This window comes from Rhinatrema bivittatum, chromosome 13 (genome assembly GCF_901001135.1).
Source record: "Rhinatrema bivittatum chromosome 13, aRhiBiv1.1, whole genome shotgun sequence".
Classification (NCBI taxonomy): domain Eukaryota; kingdom Metazoa; phylum Chordata; class Amphibia; order Gymnophiona; family Rhinatrematidae; genus Rhinatrema; species Rhinatrema bivittatum.
Window position 1 is genome coordinate 58,171,903 of NC_042627.1, and position 21,795 is coordinate 58,193,697.

Consider the following 21,795-nt stretch of genomic DNA (forward strand, 5'->3'; position numbering starts at 1 on the left):
AAGCAGTCATTTATTTCATCTAGGAACTTTACTTCTCTAGAATGTCCTGATTTAACATTTACCCAGTCAATACTGGGGTAACTGAAATCACCCATTATTACTGTGCTGCTGATTTTGGTAGCTTTCCTAATTTCTTTTAGCATTTCATTGTCTGTTAGTTCATTCTGGCCACATGGATGGTAACACCTCCCCCCCCCCCCCCCCCCCCCATTACTATATTATTCCCTTTTTCACCTGCAATTTCTATCCATAAAGATTTAACATTGCATTTTGTTTCCTACAGAACTTTTATCCTGTTTGACTCAATGCTCTCTTTAACATATGGTGCCACCCCTCCACGAATTTGATCCATCCTATCAGTATCACAGTGTCCCATTAGTTAGCCTCCTTCTACCAGGTCTCTGAGATGCCAATTACATCTACCTCTTCATCCAGTGCTATACATTCTAACTCTCCCATCTTATTTTTTTAGACTTTTAGCATTTGTTTATAGACATTTCAAAGTATGTTTCTTGCCTGTATTAACAACCTGCTCATCAGCTGACAGGGGTAATTTGGAATGTTTCTGCACTTTACTTAAAGACACCTGATCCCCCCCCCCCCGGCATTTATTGCAACCTCCCTACTGGGATGCCCTATTTTCCCTGATCACTTAGAAACCTTCAAAGATACATCATTCTGAACCATACGCTTCTGAGCGACTATGGCTTTCCTCCATCATCTAGTTTAAAAGTTGCGTTATCTTTTTAAAGGTTAGTGCCAGCTGCCTGGTTCCACTCTGGCTAAGGTGGAGCCCATCATTTCAGAAAAGGCCTCACCTTTCCCAAAATGAAGTCCAGTTCCTAACAAATCTAAAACCCTCTTCCTTGCGCCATCGTCTCATCCACACATTGAGACTTTCGAGCTCTGCCTGCCTCTGGAATGCTACCCTGGAGATTCTGGATTTCAGTTTTCTACCTAAAACACTAAGTTTGGCTTCCAGAACCTCCCTCCTGCTCTTTCCTGTCATTGATACCCACATGTACCAAGATAGCCGGCTCCTCTCCAGCATTATCTAAAATCCTATCTATGTGATGCATGAGGTCCATCACCTTCACACCAGGCAGGCAAATAACCAAGCGATTTTCACGTCCACCAGACATCCAACTAGCAACCTTCCTAATAATTGAATCACCAGCTATAATGGCTTTCCTAACCCTTCCCTCCTAAGCACATGCCCCTGGAGACCTATCCTCGGTGTGAGAGGATAATACATCATCTTGAGTGCAGGTCCTAGCTACAGGATTGCTTCTTACCTCATCAAGCTGATGCTCTTCTTCCTGGTGACTTTTCTCCTCCAAAGCAGCACAGGGGCTACCAGACTGGAGGTGGGACTTCTCTATTATGTCTCTGAAGCTCTCCTCTATACCTCTCTGTCTCCCTTAGCTCCTCCAGGTCTGCCACTCTAGACTCCAGAGATCATATTCGTCCTCTGAGGGCTTGGAACTCTTTGCACTTAGCGCTCACATATGACCTCTTGCCAGCTGGGTGATGATAATATATGTGGCAGTGCGAAAGATTGGAAAGCCTTCCTCTCGCTGCTGGACCACTTCCTGCATCATAATTTTGTTGATTTGTTATCGATTTTAAATTTCTAAGGGAGCAGGGATGTAAAGCTAACCTAAAGTACATTTAGTCTATGGATTTATTTTATGCGTGTCTGGCAACGACCCTCAAAACACTACAATTAATTTACCTATATATTCCTGGTTACCCAACTTATTAACTCTTGTTTTGATTTATTTATTTAGTGTTTTTCTATACCGGCATTCGCGATATGGATCACATCATGCTTGTTTACATTTAACAGTGGGTGTAAAATGAAGATATAATAAAATAAAACTATAACAGGTGCGGAAAACACTGAAGTTACAATAAAACAGGGATTAGATTAGATTCCTTATGTATAAAATCTGCAACAAATTACTCCTACCAAACAAAATTACCATGTAAAAGTAAAATATATAAAAACAAATAAAGTCCAGTAAACAGATAAGGCATAGCAAGGTAAGTAGATATAGTAAGGAAGTTTGAATGGCGCACTTCCAGTCCTCTTCTGCTGCAAGTGGTGCAGGGCCTCTGGAAGCTGGGGCTGTGGAGTTCAAAGCCTGGATCGCTCGCTGTGACCTCTGGAGTCCTCTTCCAAGGGGCTTCTGGGTAGAATATGCAGGATGAGCCTTCCAGTCCTTTTCTGCTGTGAAAAGGATTTGTGACTTTCCAATACCTCAAAAGAATCCGACAGACATCCACAGCATAGAGAGAAGAATCCTTCTCCCGGTTTTTCCTCTTCCAGATTGCTGGAAGAGACATGACCTAGTTAAGGTGAAACTGTGATATAATCTTCAGCAATAAAGAAGGTACCAGCCTGATGGTCACCTTTTCCACAAAAACAAACAGGAATGGATCCTTGCAAGAAAACATCAAACATATTGCCATTAGAAACACTGTTTTCAAAGTCACATCCTTAATAGTAAACCTCTTCAAATGTTTGAAGGGAGCTCCTCATACTGAGGACTAAGTTCAGATCCTATGAAGGGACTAATCTGATGGAAGGGAGGTCAGAGAAACATCTGGATGAGAAAGAAAGGACAACATCTAAATCCTCTCTCTAAAATGCAATATTGCCACTGCCTGTACCTTGACAGGTTTGAGTCTTAATTCTTTCTTGAGATCATCCTGGAAAAAGGAGAAAACCTCTGAGATCAATACTCTACTAGGCTAAACCCTTGACACCAAGTCTCAAAGATCCTCCATACCTTAAAATAAGGTACAGAACTTGAAGCCTTCCAGGCCTTCAAAAGCACTGAAATCAAGGAGGAGGAATACCCTCTCCTTCCTTAGCTTAGCCCTATCAAAGGCCAGACCAAAAGCTAGAATTGAGCTGAATCATCCAAGAAAATTCATTCAGGATGTAACAGCTCTCTGCCTAGAGGAAGTTGCAATCGTCTTTCTGCTCTGATTTGCATTAAATCAATGTGTCAAGGATACCTTGGACCACCCAGTGCCACCATAATGGACAAACTCAGATGACCCATCATCCTCTGAATTACTCTGCCTACCAGAGCACACAACAGGAAGAAAAAGTAGACCTTTGGTCAACCACTGAGCCAGTGTATCTATACCCTTGGACCCTCTCAATCACCTTCTGTGGAAAAAGAACTGAGCCTTGGTATTTTTGCTGGTGGCCATCAGATCCATCCTTGGTGAGCCCCATTCTTGTACAATCTGACTGAACACAGCTTTTCCAAGCTCCTATTTCCCTGGGATCAGCCATGCTATATGAGCTGCCAAAATGTTCGTATATTGAACTTCCCCCCCACTCCTTCAACAGGGCTTCCTCCTGGGTCTCTTGATGACTTCTGGTACATTCACATTCATGGACACTCTCCCTGCAGAAGCAGTTTGATCCAAGAACGCAATTTGAACATCTAGTACACTGTCAGGAAAACTCTTCCCATTCTGGTGCTGAAACAAGTTTGCAAGCATTCCAATGTTGGGAGGAAATCAGCAGACTCTTTGTTAAAGTTAAAGTTCACTACCCATGCCAACATCTGCAAAACTTGCACTATTCTGTCCAAGAACAACCAACTCTACTGCTCCAATGTGACTCTTATCAACCAATCGTGCAAATAAAGATGTACCAAAATCCTCTCTATGTAGAAAAATTGCCACCATTACCATCACCTTGAAAAAGGTCCTTGGCATCATGTCTACTCCAAAATGACAAAGACTAAAACTGAAAATGGTTGCCCATTACCACAAACATTAGAAATGTCTGATGTTCCGCTTTGATTGGAATGTGCAGATAAGCTCCTGTGAGATCAAGAAGTCAGATATTTCATTTTTCTTACTGCTACAAAAACCAACTGGAGAGCTTCCATGGAACATGCATATATTTGTTGACCTCCTTGAAGTCCAGAATTGATCTGAAGTATGTTCCTTTTTTTTTTTTTTGGTGCCATGAAATAAATAGAATACCGGTCTTGACTTCTCTGCTTTTCCAGGAAAGGAACTACAGCCTCCACTGACATCAACCTTCTTAGAGTGTTAACACCTCTTCCTGCTTTGCTATGGAATGACAAGGCGATACAATACAAACTTTTAAAATTGGTCTGCTGAATTCTAGAGCATACCTGAACTGGATTATCTCAAGAACACAGCAGCCTTGGGTAATCTGGGTCCACTCCTGAAAGAACTACTGGAGACATCTTTCCACATGAAGAACCCTAGAACGAACTCCATGACCTTCATTATGAAGGTTGAGTCCCCGAGGTGCTACCCGTGCCTCTGATTCTTATTTATTTTATTTAGACATTTTTATAATTTGCTATCTCTATTATTCCTCTTCTAGACGTTCTTTGATCAGACTATACCCTACCAGTGCCTCTGCATGTTTGGTTAAAAGAAAAGCATCCCTGGTTTATATTGCTTAGTGTCTCTCAAATGTTTTGTAGAAGGATCCCCATAACTTGCCACTAACAATTTCGGAAACTTCAAATCACCCAAGTCCTTGACTAGCTTCTCCAAATCTTCTCCAAACAATAAAATTCCCTTCAAAGAAAGCTTGCAGAGATACGATTTAGAAGCTGAATCTGCAGCCCAAAGTCAAAGCCAAAGAACTTTTCATGCTGAGGCTCTAACAAGCCATAGAGCATATTGCCAAAGGCAATTACTGATTCACAAGAGCTAGGTTCCTCGCCACAGGCCAAGGAGGTACCTTCCATCTTTGCTTGCAGTGATAGCTGCTATATCTATCGAATGTAGCCCTTGCCACCAGACCACCACACACCACAGCCTACAAAGAGGAGCTGGAGGTTTCAAAAAACTCTTTCAAGAAGGATTACAATTTGCAATACCAAGAATCCCTAAGATCCATACCACCCTCCATAGGAATATGGTCTTATGGTTAGCAGCTGTCACCAATGCATCCACCTTAGGCAGACAAAAGTACTCTCTAAAACGGTAAACTTTACCACTAACCTCACTATCATCAGCTGCAAATTCAGGGTTTCTCATTTTACCACCACCAAATCTTCAATCACTTGGAGGAAAAGGAAAGTATCAAGTAAGGATCCTGATCCTAGACAAAATAGGATCCTCTATTGCTTTTACCTTCACCTGACAGTCTTTAAACCCCAGCACTTGAGCAAAGGTTGCAATATCTCCTTACAGAAAAGCCTTACTACAGCTAAATCCTCCTTTGAAAGAGTGAAAATCTCCCCCTCCTCTATTTCTCTACCATCACTCTCACTAGGTTTCCTTGCCTCCCTCATCCTGAGGGTCCCAACCAGACAATAATGACCCTTGAGGAATCTCTAGAGAACACTCCCTCAGCAATCTAGGCATTTTAGGGGCAGGCCCCCGACCCAAGAGACTGAATCCTACAGAGGTCCCTGTTCCCACAGACAAATAAAGGGGAAGGGCACCAGAATATTGCAAGAGCAATAAGCTTTATGCAACAGCAACACAAAATCTATTAAAGTCCTCCAGCCTATCCAGAATACTCTGGGCTGCTGACCAGCAGAGACCACATTCACATTAAAAGGACACAAACCCTGAAAACTGCTGTGATAAACAAATTCTGCTAAGGCATTCTTGCTCCGAGCCAGATGCCCCCTGCCACAAAATGGCTGACTTTTCCCACCAGCATGAAAACTACCACCATGGCCTTTTCAAGAAATTCTCACTCACAGGTGGTCACAGCTCAGCGCACTCTTCCCTCCCTAGAATCACTGTTGTCCCACTTCAACTGGGAGTGTATATCAGATCTTTGACTGCTTACTGTAAACACTACACACAAATTGCCCTACAGCTGCTGACACGCATTGTGTCCGGCACCCAATATGCTTCTTCCCCTTCTCAGCCATCATCATCCAGCAGACATCTGTGCTGAAGATCTTTCAATACCAGCTTCTTAGTAATATCGGCACTTCTTCCCTTCTCATAGTAGTGCTATCACTTTACCTTTTTCTATTTTTTTTTTTAAACTTAAGTCAGTATGCAGATAAACCACCTGTACCTCTGGAAAAGAACCCCTCAGCCCTACAGGACTACTGGGATCACACTAGAAGACCTAACACTACTCTGGGCTGGTTCCTCAAGAGAAAGGAGAACAATCCAATGGCCATCACCTGAAAGCCCTTAAGGTCTCAGCCAATACCCTTTCAGGAAAAACGGAACCCCAAAATGAGTCCTCTGGTCCCTGGACCTGTATCTAATATTGCTGCTCCTGGAATCTGCCCCATCTGCTGAAGACAGAGAAATTCTAGCTAAGCATCATGCTGCTTCAGCCTATAAGGATATGTAGCGTCTGCTTAAAAAGTTTTTCTCTGTCTCCATCTGTTGGCAAGGAGGAATAACACTAGTCTGGACTGGTCTGGTCGGGTTGCTAAAGAAGTAGTGTTAAAAAATGTGGCTAGGTTGAAATGCTCCTTGAGTGCACAGTGCTAAAATGTGGAATTGAACTTTTGATTGAAAGGTACTATTTTCACCATGTCTTAATAGCACTGGCTAGTAGAGATGTGAATCGTGTCCTCGATCGTCTTAACGATCGATTTCGGCTGGGAGGGGGAGGGAATCGTATCGTTGCCATTTGGGTGTTTAAAACTATCGTGAAAATCGTTAAAATCGTGAGCCGGCACACTAAAACACCCTAAAACCCACCCCGACCCTTTAAATTAAATCCCCCACCCTCCCGAACCCCCCCAAAATGCCTTAAATTACCTGGGGTCCAGCGGGGGTCCGGAACGGCCTCCTGAAATCGAATCGTGTTGTCTTCAGCCGGCGCCATTTTGCGCCGCCATTTTGCAAAATGGCGGCGCAAAATGGCGCCGGCCATAGACCAACACGCCGCCAACACGTATGGCCGGCCATAGACCAACACGCCGCCAACACGTATGGCCGGCGCCATTTTGCGCCGCCATTTTGCAAAATGGCGGCGCAAAATGGCGCCGGCTGAAGACAACACGATTCGATTTCAGAAGGCCGTTCCGGACCCCCGCTGGACCCCCAGGTAATTTAAGGCATTTTGGGGGGGTTCGGGAGGGTGGGGGATTTAATTTAAAGGGTCGGGGGTGGGTTTTAGGGTGTTTTAGAGTGCCGGTTTTCCCGCCCTCCACCTTCCCCTCCCCCCGATTTACGATTTTTTAACGATAAATCGGGGGAATTGTTATTGTATCGTGGCCCTAACGATTTTTGACGATTTAAAATATATCGGACGATATTTTAAATCGTCAAAAAACGATTCACATCCCTACTGGCTAGTACTGTAAGACAATAAACTGTGGCTATTGTGAACCTGAATGAGGTCCTAAGGGTTGTATGGGAAAATCACAGATAGAACCAACGGGAAACAGAAACATGTTGGAAAGATCAGCACACAAACAGAAAGGAGAAGTAGCAGCCCAGCAGTTGTGCACATCATTTCATGATTTGCAAGCTTTTACCTTTTTAAGAGCTGTAGGCCGTTTCAGTTTTGGAATTTCTTTTTCTTTTCCTCTTTTAACCTTTGGAGCAGTGGAGTCCAGAGGATTAGGGGGACCCATAGATGGCTCTCCCCTTATTAATGACTTTCTGTTGACAGATTCTTTGGTGTGAAAAGGAACGGCACTGCCAACTATATAAAACAAAAGGGATCTTTGCTTCACATTTGTAGAAACAAAGAGCATGTGTTTTTAAACTTTCCAAGAACAACAGTTGACAGACAGATATTTTTCCCTTGGGGGAAAAAAAAAAAGAACAGGCACAAAGGGAGGAAATTTACATCATGCAATGTGAACTCTATATGGTGGGTTAACAGCATGTTACCATTATACGTGTTGTGTTAAGGAAAACAGCATCACATTTTCCAAGACCTCTCTGTGAGTCAAGAATAATAAAAGTGGGCTGGACAGATGGAAGAATTAAATTAATCATAACTGAACTAACTGCCCCACAGCTCATAGTTTGACTTTTGATACACTCAGAAGATGGCCTCTTCCTTTTTGAGGGACTAGGGTATAGTGATGTAGCATGTTTTTTCATTTTCAAAATTAAAACAGGATAATAATTAGCCAGAAATAGGTTTTGAGAAAAAATAGTAGGATAACTGTCAGTTAAACTTATACATATCTGCATCTTTATAAAAAAAAACATACAGCCATCACAAAATGCAGACAACAGGAAAATTAGTTCTTACCTGTTAATTTTCGTTCCTGTAGTACCACGGATCAGTCCAGACCGTGGGTTGAGCCTCCTTTCCAGCAGGTGGAGAGATACCAAAACTGAAAGGATATCCTATATGAGGGCAGAGCCTACACTGCAGTCCTTCAGTATAACCACTGTCAAAGCAGAAAACAACAAAACCAGAATAGGATCAAGCAAGTAACCATAAAGCTCAATTGAGCAACTGTAGAACAATGTAAGGAACATGGTATGACAAACGGCTCTTGCATATACTTGGAACTTAACAACCAAGGCCTTCTGGTGTAATTGCTCAGTATTCTTGCAAAAAAATGAAGTATCAAAATCTGCGAATCTGCAAGAACAAGCTTCGAGAGGACAGAAAAGAAAGACAAACAGGGAAGGGCGTCTGGACTGATCCGTGGTACTACAGGAAGGAAAATTAACAGGTAAGAACTAATTTTCCTTTCCCTGTACGTACCCGGATCAGTCCAGACCGTGGGATGTACCAAAGCTTCCCTATCCCAGGTGGGACTGAGACAGTCCTGCTCGAAGCACTTGCCACCCAAAGGAACCAAAAACCGGCGCTTGCACATCCAGACGGTAGTGTCGAGCAAACGTATGCAAGGACGTCCAGGTGGCAGCCCTGCAAATCTCTTGCGGAGAGCCAGATTGGCTCTCCGCCCAGGAAGTAGCTTGAGAACTTAGCGAGTGAGCCTTTAAGCCCTCCAGAATTGTCCGTCCTTGACAGAGATAAGCCGAGGAAATGGCTTCTTTCAACCATTGTGCAATAGTGGTCTTAGAAGCCGTCTTACCCCGATTGGGACCACTCCAGAGGACAAAAAGATGGTCTGAAACCCGAAAGTCATTGGTAACCTGAAGATACCGGAGGAGAACGCATTTGACATCCAGTTTACGAAGGTCGCCTCCAGCGGTACCCGCAATTTCGTCCGGAGAAAACACTGGAAGCTCTACCGACTGGTTGACATGGAAAGCGGACACCACCTTTGGAAGAAAAGAGGGCACCATTTTGAGAGAGACACCGGAGTCGGAGAATCACAAAAAGGGTTCTCGAAAGGACAACGCTTGAATCTCAGAGTCCCGCCGAGTGGAGGCAATCGAAACAAGGAAAATTGTCTTGAGCATAAGGTCCTTTACCGTAGCCCGAACGAGAGATTTGAACAGCGCAGAACAGAGGGCCCAGAGGACCAGATTGAGACTCCACAAAGGACAAGTATTGCGAGCGGGCAGACGCAGGTGTTTGACTCCCCTCAAGAACTGAACTACGTCCGGGTGAGCCGCTAAAGTATGACCCTCGACCCGTCCGAGAAGAGAGCCAAGAGCGGAAACTTGCACGCGGAGAGAACAGAAGGAGAGGCCCTTGGAGAGACCCTTCTGTAGAAAAGAAAGAACTAACGAGACCGGGGCAGAGCGAGCTGAGACACCTGATTCCTCACAAACAGTCTCAAAGACTTTCCAAACGTGCACGTAGGCTAGAGAAGTCGACTGCTTCCAGGCTCGAAGCAAGGTGGAGATGACCTCTTCCTTGTAGCCCTTACGTCTCAGACGCCGCCGTTCAAAAGCCAGGCCGCTAGACAAAAGCGATCGGCCTGGTCGAAAAATACAGGCCCCTGTCGCAGTAGACGAGGAAAATGGCCCAGCCGCAGAGGTCCGTCCATCACCAGGTTGACAAGATCTGCGAACCATGGCCTGCGAGGCCACTCGGGTGCTACCAGAACCACTGGCCCCTGTGGAGTTCTATTCTCCTGAGAACCTTTCCCACTAGGGGCCACGGAAGAAACACGTACAGAAGGACGTCTGCGGGCCAAGGAAGAGCCAGAGCATCCACTCTCTCCGAGCCGTGCTCCCTCCAGCGGCTGAAGAACCGATTGGCCTTGGCATTGCGCATGGTCGCCATTAAGTCCAGGTGGGGGGGCCCCACCTGCCGACGATCAGATCCATGGCTGCGTCCGAGAGCTCCCACTCTCCCAGATCGAGCGATTGGCGACTGAGAAAATATGGGAGGCCGCCAGGCAATCCAGGTGTCGTTCTGCTCAGGTGAAGAGACGACTGGCTTCCAAGGCCACCAGGCGACTGCGGGTGCCCCCCTGACGATTGATGTAAGACTCGGTGGGGAGTTGTCGGACAGCACTCTCACTGCTTTGCCGCATATGAGGGGCAGGAACTCCTGCAGAGCCAGACGCACCGCCCGGGCTTCCAACCGATTGATGTGCCAGCGAGTCTGAATGGGCGACCAGACTCCTTCAGTGGACCGGGACAGGCAGACCGTACCCCAGCCCGAGAGACTGGCATCCGTAGTTACTATCATCCACTGTGGAGACTGAAGGGGCATTCCCCGGAGAAGATGAAGGAGTGAAAGCCACCACTGCAAGTTGGCGACGGTAGAGGCCGAGAGGGGGAGGACTATGTGGAACTGTTCCGACACCGGCTGCCAATGGGATAGCAAAGCTTTCTGTAACGGTCGCATATGTGCAAAAGCCCAGGGAACTAGATCGAAGGTGGAAGCCATAGACCCGAGGACCTGCAAGTAGTCCCAGGCCGTTGGCAACGGCAACGAGAGCAGATTCCGAATCTGGCCGATCAACTTGAGGGCCCGTGCACGAGGCAAGAAGACCTTGCCCACTCGAGTGTCGAAGCGGGCTCCCAGGAACTCTAACTCCTGGGAGGGCTGAAGGTTGCTCTTGGAAAAATTCACTATCCACCCGAGAGACGCGAGGAGGGCTAATACCCGATTCACCGCCTGTTTGCAGAGAGCCTCCGACTTGGCCCGCACAAGCCAGTCGTCCAGATAGGGGTGAACTAGAATGCCTTCCCGATGAAGGGCTGCCGCCACCACCACCATGATCTTGGTGAAGGTGCGAGGTGCGGTCGCAAGGCCGAAAGATAGGGCCCGAAACTGGAAATCCCAGTTGAGGATGTGGAAACGAAGATACTTCTGGTAATCGAGGTGAATCGGGATATGGAAGTACGCCTCTGTCAAATCAAGTGAGGCGAGGAACTCTCTGGGGCGAATCGCTGCGATGACCGCTCGCAAGGTTTCCATGTGAAAACGTGGGATCTTGAGAGCTCGGTTGACCCGTTTGAGGTCCAGGAACGGCCGAAAAGCCCCGTCTTTCTTGGGCACCATGAAATAAATGGTTTGAAAGAAGTACTTGCTTGATCCAAAGAAAGAAGGATAGTCAGCTAACTAGCCGAAATCAGGAGACCGAAGGGTGAGCTGATTCACCTGCTGGAGGCAGACAAATACTGAAGGGTTACAGGATAGGCTCTGTCCTCATGTAGGACACCCTTTCAGTTTCAGTCTGTCTCCACCTGCTGGAAAGGAGGCTCAACCCACGGTCTGGACTGATCCGGGTACGTGCAGGGAAATTTCATTTACCAAATTGCCTAAGGTATCAATGTGCATAAAGGTATGTGTGCAACCCAATTTCACACATACTTTTACATGAACTGGAGAGAGGCATTCTGGGGCGAAGCTGGGTGTTATGCGCATACTTTGGTATTTTAAAAAGTAAGTACACAAGTTCAACTGCAGAAGTTATGAACTCTATAGAGCAGGCAAAACTTTATACAGATGAGCTTGTGCACATACCAGCCCACAAAGGTACAGGCAGACTTTACCCTAACCTGCCATCATAAGATCATCCTCATTATGGGTTCAACCACATACCTTATAAAGTGGATCAATCTACAACGATTTGCGGCATGAAGCTATCGGCAGTAGAAAATATCACTTCCTTTCCATTACCTTCACGTCAATGGAAACATGCCTACCTGTGTATGACAAGGGTCTGGTATTCGTGATCTGACGGGCCTTCATTGCCTGCTGCTGTCGTTCAAGTGCGGCTAACATGTCTCCCAAGTCTAGCTGCACCGGCGTTTTACTCTTCTTCCCAGATGCTTTTGACAAAGCCTCCTGTGAAATGGAAAACACGAATGCAATAAAAATACTCAGGAACAATGCAGTGATAAAATACTGCTGTGGACTCAATTTCCCAGTTACAAACCAAAGACCATGTAATTGTTAAAATCTAATCATCAGTCATTAGGATGTCAAGAAGTCAAAGAACTGCTGCATGTCTAACATTTCAAACATGTCAGCATTTTACCAAGCCTATTTATTGCTGTTTATCAGTAGTACAATTTAAGGTATGTTGTGCTATTTCTGTTTATATTTATATTTTGTTTTTTGAATTTTTCTGATATTTTTATTCTTTCAAAACATATCATGCAACTCTTTGGAAGTGGCAAGTGAAGGTAGATACATCCATTCAAATCAATAGGCCCCCTAGGTTCCCACTGTTTTCCCAACAGCTACATACCTTTTCTTTAGCATGCTGCTCTGAGCTACAAACAAAAGTCCATACTTATATCATCAATTCTAATTTCCTATGTTGCTGGATGCATTTATTAACAAATCTACCCTGCAAGTTAAATCTTACAAACCTGAAGTTTTTTCTGCTCCATGCTTATCTCAGAATATTCTTGAGCTGTGGCCAGCGCTGCAGCAAGTGCTTTCTTTTTCTGACTTTTTGCCCGTTTGGGTACAGAGGTTGTTATGGGTATTGGAGTCTGGACAATATTAATTGGAGAATTTTCAGGTAAATCGTCCAGCTGAAGTCATGAAAGAAAGCAAAGACGTACGATTAAAAACAGATTCTAATGAAAAAGGAGGAAATTGTCCCTCAAGAAGAGCAGAATAAGCCTAAAATGAAAAGAATCCAAAATCCTTCATCACCAAGCAAATACAACACAAACCTTCAATGTTCGCAGCATTCAAAAAATGGATTAATACTTCTATAAAGAGTTGAAATATATAAATACTCAATAAAAAGGAGCATCTGGGGACTACCATTTCTGTTTCCTGCATGCCACTGCTCTAATTGCAAAATACAAGATGAAGACGAATATATTCCACATGTGACAATGTATGTCACTTGTGGAATTTGTGAGTGTGTGTATGTATACAATACACATATTAGTTTTAAAAAAAAATCAAAACATCCTCAAGATATGAATTCAAACTACCTATAACTTAAAACAGGCACTATTAATTGGGATCTCAGCAAAGATCCAAATCTTCACATTTTTTCAGAAGGAGAATTATTCTGTTCCATCCTGATCTCCAAGGGGAGCTTATTCCAATAGATATTCTGCTCATCCTTCAGCAGTAATGAAGTACAGTAACATTTAGAAAACATTTAATCTTCTTACTTTTATTGTGCTCTGCCAGGATAATAATGGAAACATTTTTCTGAAAATAATGGCTTGGCAACAGGTACAAGAACTAACTGAAGTCCTCCTCTTACACATATATCTATTTGAAATCGCACTATCAACATAAAATGTTTGTTTTCTTTCAGTGCATAAACACTGATATGGTCCCATGATGCTTCCTGACCCTTCACAATGAGATTTATTACTGCCATATCAGAAGAAATTCTAAATTTCTTAAGGTTACCACAAAAAATTAAGTAAATTTTACTTACTACTTGTGGAGATATTTTTGGATGAATATTATCACTTTTAGTATTTCCATGGTCGCTTGTTAACTCAGGAAATTCATCTTCATCCTAGAAAGAAATCAGATCTTTCAGTCTGCTTTAGATGCTTCTGAATGAAACTAGGGAATGGCTTGTCTTAATTTACCTTGGTGTGATTTTGGACTGATAGGTATAAATTGTTTAGAAGTTAAAAATAGAGAAGACATCGGGAAGAAGAAATAAAGATTGTGTTTGATATTTGGTTTTATGTTTTTGGATTTTTTTTTAATGATTATGTACAAAACTGAAATATTTTACTGTAAAAACTGGAACGCAATTCAATTTTATAAATAAAATTTATTTATTTATTTTTATATACCGAAATTCCTGTATGAAATACAAATCAATCTGGTTTACATAGAACGGATAATCGGCCGGGGTTTACAAACTGCCCACGGCTTTACAAGAAACAGTTGGGAATGAAACAGTTAGAAAGTGAGTCTACAAAAACTTTACATATAACGATTAAAACAGTTAGTATTAGTATAAAACTTTAACAATTGAAATATTTGTTTGTTGCGGGGTTGTCTTCGTGTGGCAGCACTCACCCTAGGTGCCGACAGCCTCCAAAGAGATAGGAATGGCACCATGATGCTGTCAGCAATGCTGCTCCCTGGCAGGAAACCTGGCTACCAGCACACATGGAAGGGTATGAAAGGCCCAGCCACGCTCCATAGGACTGCTTCAACAGCAGGTCTCCCTACTTTGGTTCCTGCCTGCCTTGCCTTGCTCAGCCTGCTTTATCCTTGGCTTTACTTCATCCCGGTCTTTCTCTAGTCTATTCGGTACTGACCTCTGCCTTAGATCCGGATTTCCCTCTTGCCTGCCATTGCCCTCAGCTATGAACTCTTTCAATGCTGTTTGCTGCCTGCCTCGACCTCTGGCTATCTCTGAGTAATTGTCCCACTGCAGCCTGTCAAGATGCTGGCTTTGTCCCAGTCTCTCTTTCTCTATATGCCCTGTGGGACCCTTGACTAAGCCCTGCTGGCCCCTTGAAGCCAAAGTTTCAACCTGCGGGCAATGGAGTTACTATAGTTGAAACTCCAGTCTAATTCCAGTCCAGGGCACGTTCACCAGTTGCTGGTATGGATCTGGTAGGTCTGCCTACTAGGCTAAGGTCCACTATCCCTACAACCATATCTATATATATTTATATATATCTATATATCTATATATTTATCAACCTAATAAACAAAGGTTGACCGACGTGCCGCAAATGCGCAGTAGAGAGCAGCTCTACCGCGCATGCGAGCACGTCGGTCACAGTGTGCCTCTTAAAAATAAAAATGGCGCTGTAGGAGCGGCAGGAGCGGCGGCCCGAAGACCCGGAGCGGCGGCCTGAAGACCCGGAATGGCGGCCCAAAGACCCGGAGCGGCGGGAGCGGCGGCAGCGGCACCGGCCCGTAAGACCCGTAGCAGCGGCGGCGGCGGCCCGTAAGACCCGGAGCGGCGGCCCGAAGACCCGGAGCGGCGGCGGCACCGGCCCGAAGACCCGGAGCGGCGGCCCGAAGACCCGGAGCGGCGGGAGCGGCAGCGGCGGCCCGAAGAGCGGCGGCGGCACCGGCCCGAAGACCCGGAGCGGCGGCCCGAAGACCCGGAGCGGCAGCGGCATGCGCGCGAGGGAGGGACAGACGGATGGAAGGAAGGAAGTCTGTCCCTCCCTCGCGCGCATGCCGCCGCCGCTCCGGGTCTTCGGGCCGCCGCTGCTGCCGTTCCCGTCGCTCCGGGTCTTTGGGCCACCGCTCCTGCCGCTCCGGGTCTTCGGGCCGCCGCCGCTCCGGGTCTTCGGCGGAGATCGACTGAGGGGAGGAGGGAGAGGGGAGGAGGGAGGGGGGGAGAGGAGGGACTCAGGGGGAGGAGGGAGGAGTGACTGACTGAGGGGAGGGAGGAGTGACTGAGGGGAGGAGTGACCTCAGGGGAGGGAGGAGGGAGGAGTGACTCAGGGGAGGAGGGAGGGGGGGAGAGAGGAGTGACTCAGGGGAGGAGGGAGGGGGGGATAGAGGAGTAACTGGGGGGAGGAGAGAGGGAGGGGGAGAGAGGAGTGACTCAGGGGAGGAGGGAGGGAGGAGGGAGGAGGGAGGGAGGAGTGACTGACTGAGGGGAGGGGGGAGGGAGGAGTGACTGAGGGGAGGAGGTGACTCAGGGGAGGGAGGAGGGAGGAGTGACTGAGGGGAGGAGGGAGGGGGGGAGAGAGAGGAGTGACTGAGGGGAGAGAGTGGGGGAGGGGGGAGGGAGCATGAGGGGGAAGGAAATGATCCAAAAAAAAATGTTAATGTAGCCCGTTTTAACGGGCTTAACGGCTTGTATAAATATAAATGCCAACCAAGCTCAGGTCAGTCAGGGTAGGGATGCAGTAGAGCTGGGAAGGATCATAGTCACTGCACAACTGCAACACCTATTGGCTGGATTTAGAGCTCATAACTGAAGGGTTAAAAGAAGGAGCCCGGATGCATGGGACCCAACCAAGGCCTATTGCTGTGACAACCAGGCTAAAGCAAGTTGGGAGGGGATACAAAAAAGGGGGAAAAACTCCCTGGATAGTTTCAAATAATGACTCATGGCACCTGCTCCCAGCCTTTGTTCTCGCTAAACTGGTTGTCCAAAGGAGCAGGAAGGAAATGCCAGATCAAAAATAAGAGATGGTTTTGTTTTTCTTCTTTGTTTAAATGCTTGGAAAGGGGTTTTTGTGTGTGTGGAGATTTTCATTGTTTTCTTACAAACTATTTTTTGTGCTTTGTTCATTTTTAAATTTCAACAAATAAATTTAAAAAATAAGAGATGGTTTTATATTCCTTCTTCCAATGTAATCCATTCTAAAAAAAAAAAAAAAAAAAAAAACACTAAAAACAAAAAAACCCCCACTAAAAACAAAAAAAAACAAACAAATCAATCTTATGCATCTAAATTTCTGCAGAGCTTGAGCAAAAAGCCTGCATTCTCCAAGCAGATTTCAAACAAATCTCCCAAAGGATTTAGAGGGCAGAAAGATGAGCTGCAGTGGGAAAAAGCCCTAAAGAAAAAGAAAAAGAACTATGGGCCCAATATTGAAAGCGTGTTCCCTGTACGTACCCATATCAGTCCAGACTTCTGGGTTTTGCCTCCCTTCCAACAGGTGAAACAAAGAAAGTTTTGTAGGCACCACCTCTTAACCTGGTGAGCCACCTGCATCTCCTCAGTATTTCTCTGTCTCCAGCAGATGGAGGTGGTGCAAACCCAAACACAGGTTAAGGATGAGCAGGGGTTGGGAACCCAAAATTGCTCTTTTCTAGTGCGCCAGGGGTGAAAGCTGGTGATCCGGCTGCCTCTTCCTCAGTGAGGATTGTGAGAAGCCTCTGCCACCCCTTCCTTCAGGAAAGTAGCTTTTTTCGTCACTTGTTCTTCGTAAAGTTAAAACACAAAATAAAAATAGGACAAGAAAGAACAGGAAAGTGGTGGTTGGTTTTTACTGCTCGCCCCGTTGCTGGTTGCGGCTGGAGGCAGGGCGCTTAGGCAGTAGCGCTATCACGGCTCCCAGCTCCCAATCCTGCTTGCTGTTATCGACTCCTGCTGCGTGGTCAGAATCGCACCGGGTCATGCTGTGCATGAGCTGCTGCTCTGCCTGAGGAGAGCAATCTTCGCGGCTCTCCCAGGCCAGCCAATGCTCCCAGGGGATGGGGGGGGGGGGGGGCAGGGTTCGTTGTGGGGGGCTGTAGCGGCACCAGTTAAGCAGCGAGGCCCTGGCAGGTTGCCAGCTGCTCCGAAGAATGAGGCCGATCCGCTCTCGCTAAGCGCAGGAACGGAGGCCATCTTGAAAACTTAAGGCGGCTAAGGATAAAGCGGCAGGGGGAGGGGGGTCTCCTGCTAGCACTGTCGCCAGCCGATTTGAGCCCCAATGAGCCCCAGGAGGCTCTAGAGGAGCAGTTGGGTGAAGATCCTGAATCCCCTAGAGGGGGATGGTGAGGGGGGTCCTTCTTGTTTTTCCCCAGATTTTATGCTTTTATTGCTCAAAGCCTATCTGGCCAGTAAGTCCAAGCGGGATTGCTCCCCCAGGCGTAGACTTTCTTAGGGGGCCACCTAGAAAAGTGCACAGTGGTTGGAGATGCCAGGGGTCACGAGGATCGGGAAGAGGTCCAGTGGTGTGGGATACCACAGATGACCTTTCTTCGGAGAAGTCCGACCATGAGGTGCCCTCAGGAGATTGTCTTCCCAGTTGTCCCACCCATATCTTGCCATCAGTTTTGACGCTGAGAAAGCGTTTGACAGGGTGGAGTGGAATTATTTATTCTATGTGTTGCGTTGCCTAGGATTTGAGGGTTTCTTCCTTCAGGCTATTCAACTACTATACAATGTGCCGCGGGCTTGCATAGCAGCTAATGGAACACAGACACCTTCCCTGTGACGCGAGGCACCAGACAAGGCTGCCTTCTTTCTCCCCTGTTATTTCTTTTACAATTGGAACCCCTGTTGCATGCTATCAGTGATTCCCAGGAGATTCGAGGCATTCACATGGACTCAGTTATATTTAAATATGTCGCCTTTGCAGACAACTTGTTAGTTTTTATTACTAATCCCCACTCATCCTTGCCTTCACTCCTATGGTTAATTGGGACCTTTGGGACATTTTCCACAGCCTTTATAACCTGGGGGTTAATAACACCTTTCCTTATTTGCAGTTGCGCCACTATGTAGGTACCCTGCCTGATGCAACTAAGGACGCAGCGAAGTTCACTGGACAGTATATTTCAGTTTGACAGTGCTAAAATCCCTTCCTCATCTAGTTATTATAGAGCCATGCAGCAGCGGGCTCAGGTGGATGTTAGTTCTTGTTTGGTGGCTCGTTGGAATCGGGATGGGGATTTTTGCCTTACAAGTATCATTTTGCGCATATGCTTTCGGCGCATCACCTGATCTCAGCTAACATGTATTATCGGGAAATGCAATTTAAATTTTTATGTTGGGCATGTCTCTCTCCCCAAATGGCCTATAAACTGACTATTGCCCCCTCGCCTCTGTGTGTTCGCTGCCTTCGGACTGAGGGCACTCCGTCCCATGTCTTTTGGACGTGCCCTCCCATTCACAGATTTTGGCACAAGGTAGCAGATTACATGGCAGACTTAATAGATGAGGTCTTGCCTATCTCTCCCATGTGGTTTTTATTTGGCTGTATTTCACCTATCAGAGTTCGAGATCCTGGCTCACGCCTGTTGTTACAAAAGCTAGTCTAGTGGGGGAGAAAGTTATTTTGCTAGTTTGGCGGTCTTCGGATGCACCTTCCTTTTGGAACCATTTCCACGCTATGAAGACGATGGAGAGTATGGCTGCTCAGGGTTCTCTACGTTGGCGGCGCCTGTTCTTAAACATCTGGAATCCTTATATTCAACAGCTCTCCCATCAGGCGTGTAGTCTTGTGCTGAATGACTGATTGGAAGTTTGCTTCTGTGCACACGGACATTCCTGGCGATCATGACGACGATGCCTTCTCTCATCTGTCTGTTCTGTATGGCGACGGATTGTTGGAAAGGGTGGGGGGAGGGGTTGGGGGAATCTGCTGGAGGGCGGAATGTTGAAACTGTTTATTGGTTCTGTTTGATTTGAGGAGGGATCTGATACCACCCTCCTCATTGTCAATGTATGTTCTTTGAAAAAACCCAATAAAATTGTTTGAACATAAATGTGCCACATGCTAACTTCATGGAGTGCCCCCTAGTCTTTCTATTATCTGAAAGAGTAAATAACCGATTCACATCTACCCGTTCTAGACCTCTCATGATTTTAAACACTTCTATCATATCCCCCCCTCAGCTGTCTCTTCTCCAAGCTGAAAAGTCCTAACCTCTTTAGTCTTTCCTCATAGAGGAGCTGTTCCATTCCCCTTATCATTTTGGTAACCCTTGCCTGAGGAGACTCTGGAGCTCAAGGGTACTGAAGGTGGAATAGCGATTCCAAAGAGAACTACCATCCCAGTGGCCAGTGCAGCGGCTCTGAAGGATCTCCAGGATGGGAAACTCAAGGTGCCCTCAAGAAGATATTTGAGGTTTCGGCCCTGGGCATCCAGGCTGCAGTGTGTAGCATTTTTATGGTTTGAGCTAGCCTGAGATGGGTACAGCAGTTACAGAGTGCCAGAGATCTCTCGCCCCAGGATTCTGACCACAAAGAACAATTAGAGGCAGCGGTGGCTTATGGGACCAATGCCTTATATGATCTGCTTCGTACCTCTTCTAGGACAATGGTGTCTGTGGTCTCGGCTAGAAGGCTTTTGTGGTTGAGAAACTGGTCAGCAGATGTTTCTTCTAAGGCTCAGCTTAGTGCCCTCCCCTTAAAAGGGCAAGCTCCTTTTTGGAGAAGACTTTGAACAGCTGATAAAGCAGCTTGGTGATAAGACGCACAAATTGCCTGAAGACAAGCCTAAGGGGGCCAAAGGTTTTCTGACAGTTCACTCTCGGGGCCAAAGGCATTTCCGTCAGAGCAGGGTTCCGGGCGCAGGCCAGAGACAAAACTTGGGGAAGTCTCAGTCCTTTTGCAGACACAGAGTGAACAGAGCCAGTTCTGGCCAAGGGTCTAGCGGAATCAAGTCCACTCAATGAGACGAGGCCAACCCACTTCTTGGTCCCAGTCGTCGGGGGTCGGTTGAGTCTTTTTTTACGAGGAGTGGGTCAAGATAAAGTCTGACCAGTGGGTTCTAAGTGTGATAGAATGAGGCTATGCTTTAGAATTTGCTCAGCCTCTAATAAACCTTTTAATGGTATCTCCCTGCATTTCACCAACGAAGAAACTGAAAATTAAGGAGACCATCCAAAGGCTGAGAATGCTGGAAGCCATTGCTTCCGTCCCCCGGGGTGGACCTCACAGTGCCTCAATGGATGGTAGTGACTACCAATGCCAGTCTCACCAGTTGGGGGGTTGTGTGTCAGTCCAGGATCAGTACAGGGCCGATGGTCAATGGAGGAAGCGACTTGGTCCATCAATCGTCTAAAGACATGGCTGGTGCAATTGACTCTGGAAAGGTTTCTTCCCTTTCTGCACAACCAGGCAGTCAGAGTCCTGTCGGACAATGCAACGACAGTGGCCTACATCAACCGTCAGGGAGGAACCAAGAGACAGCTGGTAGCTCTGGAAGCGGAGATGCTGATGTTCTGGGCGGAGCAGCATTTGGCCTTGATAGTGGCATCATACTTAGTGGGGTCCAATAATGTGCAAGCGGAGTTTCTCAGTCGGCAACAGTTGGATCCCAGGGAATGGGAGCTATCAGAGAATGCAATGGCTCACATTTCACGCAGATGGGGCACTTCTCACATGGATCTGATGGCAACTCAGAGGAATACATCCACGTGCATGTTATAAAATTGGTGTGACAACAAAACAAAGAGCACTCCCGCGATCCTGTATTTCAATTATGAACAACAAAAAAGGAACCGCTACTAGAAAATTTCAAAGATAAATAGTCTCCCATCAAAAATGTAATTTTTGCTTGGCCATTTAAATTTTTGTATATATATATATATATATATATATATATATATATATATATATGCCGCATCAGAAAGCCAGGCGATGTGTTCTTTACACTTGAAGAATTGTCTGGTCTACTAATCATTTGCGGCTTATACAGTGATCAAGCTTGATAATTTTTTTTTAAATAAAGTGGATTTTTGGCAATGGCCCAACTCAGAATGATTAAACCCAAAGAAGATCAACATTCAAAACCCGACAGCAGCCGGTGTTTCACTACGGGATGTAGCTTCCTCAGGGGTGGGTAAAGATATTTCACGTTTCAAAAATCTCTCTTATGTACGGATGCTGAGTCTCACAAAGGGTATTCGAAAGCGGGACAGAGACAGTCCACTTCCAGAGCTACCAGCCGTCTCTTGGTACCTCCCTAACGGTTGATGTAGGCCACTGTCGTTGCATTGTCCGACAGGACTCTGACTGCCTGGTTGTGCAGAAAGGGAAAAAACCTTTCCAGAGCCAATTGCACCACCCTTGTCTCTAGGCGATTGATGGACCAAGTCGCTTCCCCCGTTGTCCCGCTTTCGGATACCCTTTGTGAGACTCA

The 21,795-nt window shown here is 46.2% G+C and overlaps 1 protein-coding gene across 2 annotated transcripts in view; it reads right to left on the minus strand.

Moving 5' to 3' along the window:
* Positions 1–21,795, minus strand: part of SECISBP2L (SECIS binding protein 2 like) — a 111,251-nt gene that overhangs the window by 27,095 nt on the left and 62,361 nt on the right. For both annotated transcript variants that reach the window (XM_029574945.1, XM_029574946.1), the window contains exons 9-12: positions 13,710–13,793; positions 12,667–12,834; positions 11,995–12,136; positions 7,485–7,654 (exon numbers count right to left, since the gene is read on the minus strand). In XM_029574945.1, coding sequence (XP_029430805.1) covers positions 7,485–7,654; positions 11,995–12,136; positions 12,667–12,834; positions 13,710–13,793 — 564 coding nt within the window. The remainder of the gene's footprint in view (positions 1–7,484; positions 7,655–11,994; positions 12,137–12,666; positions 12,835–13,709; positions 13,794–21,795) is intronic.